General features: G+C 36.3%; 1 protein-coding gene across 2 annotated transcripts; it reads right to left on the bottom strand.

Annotated features, from left to right (window-relative positions):
- Positions 1-340: 340 nt before the first annotated feature.
- Positions 341-1711, bottom strand: LOC106403427. Of its 2 annotated transcripts, XM_048761140.1 has the most exons (4): positions 878-1711; positions 706-783; positions 603-627; positions 341-561 (listed from the first exon to the last, which is right to left on the bottom strand). In XM_048761140.1, the coding sequence occupies exons 1-3, from the start codon at positions 1391-1393 to the stop codon at positions 622-624; spliced, it is 600 nt and encodes a 199-aa protein (XP_048617097.1). In that variant the 5' UTR covers positions 1394-1711; the 3' UTR covers positions 341-561; positions 603-621. The 2 variants fall into 2 exon arrangements, with proteins under 2 accessions (XP_048617097.1, XP_013699708.2); XM_013844254.2 differs by having other exon boundaries at positions 341-627.
- Positions 1712-4940: the final 3229 nt, after the last annotated feature.

Below are 4940 nucleotides of genomic sequence, written 5' to 3' on the forward strand. Positions count from 1 at the left end.
GAGGGAAAGAATCAAACGCGGGAAAACGAAAAGCCCCCACACGGAACAAACTAGTCCACTTTTTTTTTTTGTATAGCACACACTCCTTGAATTGTTGACAGTTACACGTTTTTGGCAGAGATAATGACCCAGCTTCTAATACAGTCAGAATGCACTAGAAAGAATCATGACGGCCAAAACACACACGCACAAGTTATCTCTCGCAACAAAGTGATCATGAATGATGGCAAGCACGGTTGGATACTCACAAAAATTCAATGGAACGCATCAAATCAATAAGCAGAAAGACAGAGGAATGGTCTAGACCTACAGAGGTTGGATAGTCAGAAAAAAGGCAAGATTTGGTGAAATGTTCATCCTTTTATTGATCCCCTATTATTATTGGCTGTTCGTTGCTGATTGATTAACTGAAAGAGAAGAGTATGGGTTCTAATACATGAGAACCTACTAAACTTCTCCCATATCTTTGTACATGTTATTTAGCCAAAACCAAAACTAATAGCTAAAGAAACAAAACTGAGAAACTCAAAAAGCATCTTTTTGATTTAATCACACTTCCAACTTCAAGAGATTCCACAACAGTAAAAATAAAGCCGTGCAAACTTTCATCCATCGTCGTCATCATTTCTGCAGAATTAGTAAAGCAAATATTAGTATCAAACAGTTACAATACCAAATCAAAAATCTTGTGAAAAAAGATGATACCTTTCCGTTCTCGGCTACGTCCGGGACATCGTAGAGATCTTCAGTAACCTCAACAAAATAAGAAGCTGGATGCAACAGCTGTTCAAACAAGAACAAAATCAGAATTCGAAAAACTTTTGCATTAAAAAGAAAGAAAAAATAATAAATTAATAGAGTTTTGGAGGAACTTTACATCGATCTGTTTCTGAACGTTTCTGGGCCGTTTCTTGGGCCGTCGCGGTGGTTTATGACCCGTCATCGCGATGAAATCATCTTCCACCTCTTTCTTCGTCAGCGTCGGGTTAAACTTGGGCCTCACTCCATTCTCCTCCTTCTGAATCCCCTCGGAATCTGTTACCGGAGCCTTGCAAGCCGCTCTCCTCTTCCTCAAATTCCACGGCGGAGACACCTCCCTCTCCCCCTCTTTCTTGCTCGTCTTCTCTCCCTCGTGATCCTCTCCCTTCGCCTCCTCGATCCCTTCCGCTCCGCCGTGACTCCGATTGTCGCCGAATTCGGAAGGCGAGGATCGGCGTCGTGGTCTTTGATCAGCGGCGGCGACGTTAGATTCGATCTTCGTGCACCTTAGATTACGCTGAGCACCCCACTTCAAGTCCGCGAACGAGAAATTGTGGAGAGTCTTCTTCGGAGTATCGTGTCCCGTCGCCGTCGTCGTGTAGTATTCTTCTTCTTTCTCACCGGGAAACACCATTGCTTCGCCGGTACTTAATTAACAGATGAGTTTTCAATTCTCTCTCTCTCGATTGCTTTCGATTTTGGTTTTGGATTCTGCGAAGAAGAGAAGGGAGAAGAAAGAGTTTCTTCTTATATATATGACAGTGTTCATGTATTTTGGTGATTCTAAGGTGGGTTCGAGGGTACTTTCGGAAACTAATTTGAGATTTGTTAAAATGCGCCGTGAGTTCTTGGCGCATTTGGTTTTGGTTTATGAACTTACTATCATCCGTCTGATTGTTTAACCTCTCATCAGAGCCGTACCGTTTCCAATTTATTTTGGGCCTTACCGTTTCCAGTTTATTTGGGCTTACACTAGAAATGTTAAATCATCGATAATGTTCCAAAATATAAAGACGTAAGTTGTTGGATCTATGATATCAAAACTGTTTCATATAGTTTTTCGTTTGTTATGTCTTTGTTGTGAGAAAAAAGTTTATTAGGGATTGTTGGTACAACACATCTGCTCTAAGGTTTACTTATACCTTCTCCAATCCACCCCTATTTTTATTTCTATATTTTTCTCTAAAGCAGAGAAACTTTATTATAGAGGTGAAAATGTTCCAATATATTCATCTATTTATAGGAAAAAATATAGAAATATGTTATTTAGCAAGATAATTAGCCACAACATATTAGAACACTCTTAACCATGATATTACATCTACTCTATTAAAAAAAAGGAGAGAGATACACAATAAAACTAACCTATATAGTTCATGTATTTATTATAGAAAATGTCATTCAAATTAAAACTAAACCTAAAATCTTTATTAAACATAAAAATTTTATGTTGGGCTTGGATTAGAGATGTTACAAACTTACAGTTATAATACATTTTCAAAATCTTAATCGTTTATTTTAACTCTTTTTTTTTTATGTTTCACGTCATCTTCTTATTATTAATTTTCTCCCCAACGTATTTGAGATGGTGGAAAATCAATGTTTTGCTCTATTTGGGTATCTAGTTATCTCAATTAGGTTTATGAATTGGTTTAGGTGGTTGGCCATATCACATCATGATTTTCAAGAATTTAGTATTGGGCATGCTGAAGTTCCCTAGTTACTCTTTTATAGGCCTAGGACTATTCAGCCTTAGCCAATTTCGATGGGCCTTCCAGTTTTTGCATTTCTATCTTATTCGAGGCTACGCAACATGCTTACATTACATTCAGCAGGCGATGGTGGAAGAAAGAAAGAAAAAAGAAAGAGGTGATAAAGTAAACGAATGAGAGATCGACAAGAGTCAGACTCAGAAACTTTTGTTAACAACATTTGCGTCGTGATGTGTTCTGAAAGACTGAAACTGGTAGTGGTAGGACAGTCTTCTTGTGCGCTAGTCCACTTCAAGTGTCTTCATAACTAATCATATATTACATGATGTATGTATGTATCTAAGACGTACGTGCACTTTTGTTTTAGTTATCTTGGGTCCTCAGATCTCTTCAATTGCAAAAGGATGTCTTTTTGTGTGGACCAAAACGACTTAAGAAATGAGCAAAAACGAACACACATTACACCCCATGCGAGTTAAAGTCACGTAGATTCTTCTTGGATTGTGCCTAAATACATTCATCAATGTTTTTAAACTTGAACGTGAAAAGGAGTGTTAACTAGGTCACCGGATCAACTTATCCAATTGACGGTCAATATTTTTTTTAGATTGATTAGGAGTATATGGGCCAAATCCAAACTAATTCTTTCAGAAAACAATTTTCGATACATAATCCGGTTTCAAGTTTCAAATGAGGCATAAATAATGTGTCCATGTCGTCCGACTAAGTAAATGGCAACTTAGTTTATGGCATGATTCGTACAAATAAGCCATGGGTTTACGTCTTACACCAAGTTCTCCTTTTACCACCAAACTATTACCGCTAATTAGTTAATAACTTCTTTCATTAAAAAATTTAATCCAGCATTAGTAAAGCTCTATACCGAAGTTTGATCTTTCACCGGGTAATACGTTTATAACGTTTTACAACATATGAAATCTCTTTTGGGTTGATTTCCAGTTCAGAGTAAATGTAACTTTAAAAAAGAAAAAAACTTTCTCGTAGTTAATCAAATTTCCTAACCAACGAGAATCTTAAATAAAAAGGGGAAAAAGGCTTATCCCGACAAGATCTAGTACTTTATTCTTATCCTATATATTGAATTCCTCCATCGACATCATAATTGCAAAAGGTTTAGTAAGAAAAGAACTTTCTTCGGATGTACATGTACTGGCAACCAACGAGACTTCGACAAACGCCCACAGCATCTTTCTTCTCTTTCCATATTTCACGTCCAACGAAAGCCAAACCCTAGGGCTTCTTCTTCTTTCTCATGTTATATCACTTTCCACCCAAGCCCTATCCCGTCTCTTAGTGCTTATCTCTAACCTACGTACCAAAACCTCCAATGTACTTTGACATTACCTTATCTTCACATTAGGGGTTAATTTCTGTTGACTTCGCTGTTATGAATCTAATGTATGCATAAACATATGAAAATGAATACAAATTGTACCTACAATAGAGCTGAAAAGGGATTAAACGTATCATATGTCTAGATATTTGTACTATATGTTGAAGTAAACAAGCATAACATATGTCCTCTTGTGAACCCACAATTATTTTCGTCGTGTCTAAGAGGAGGGAAGGGAAACGAAACATATGTCAAGGACCCCCACACAAACGACCTGGCCCTTGCTTCCAGTAATCCACCATCAACCAAATTGTTTTTATAGCATATAATTGGTATCAGTCGGCTACTATTATTGGTTTTTATTTTAGCTTGCATTTATTTAAGTTTATATGATAAAGTATTATGTTAAATCTTTGAAAGAGGACATAAATTTTTAGTTTGCTTCTCTTTTTTTTGCATCAAACATCATGAAAGAAGAAAATATTTATACATATATGATTTTGGCTCTGTTTGAGTTAATTTAAAAGATGCAATGATAAAAATATATTGCAATATGCTAACAAACATATTAATTATAGTAAACGCAGTACTTCGACATACAATCGGACCCCAAGTGTGATGACCACTATACCAAACGCTAGACTTTCTTTTGCGTGTATGTCTAATATTTTACACATGTTACTTGAAATTTTGGTATTGCTATGTCTAAAATCTAGACTACAGTCCTAACTGTAAAACAAAAGTATAATATGAATCATATTGTCTTCTTTTACTTTAGTTTTTTTTTTGTAGAGTGGGGATGGGGATGTCTATATGAATGCGTTGTTTCTTCAATAATTTGGTTTGATATCGTACGGATATAAGAGTATATTGCAATATATAATGCGTAGTGGTCAGAGTAGTAAAGCAAAAGCAAAATTAGACGCATCCTCTACTTATAATTAACTTCTTTTTTTCTGACAACTAGTTATAACTTAGTCCGTGTCTTTTAGATTAGGGTATATACATTGCATGATTGATGGTGTGATGGGTACTTTGATGATTCCTTAAAGAGGACACATGATGCAGCAGAAGAACACGTTTCGAGACTCTGAACAAAAGTTTCCCCTCCAAAA

The sequence above is a fragment of the Brassica napus genome, chromosome C6 (genome assembly GCF_020379485.1).
Source record: "Brassica napus cultivar Da-Ae chromosome C6, Da-Ae, whole genome shotgun sequence".
Classification (NCBI taxonomy): Eukaryota; Viridiplantae; Streptophyta; class Magnoliopsida; order Brassicales; family Brassicaceae; genus Brassica; species Brassica napus.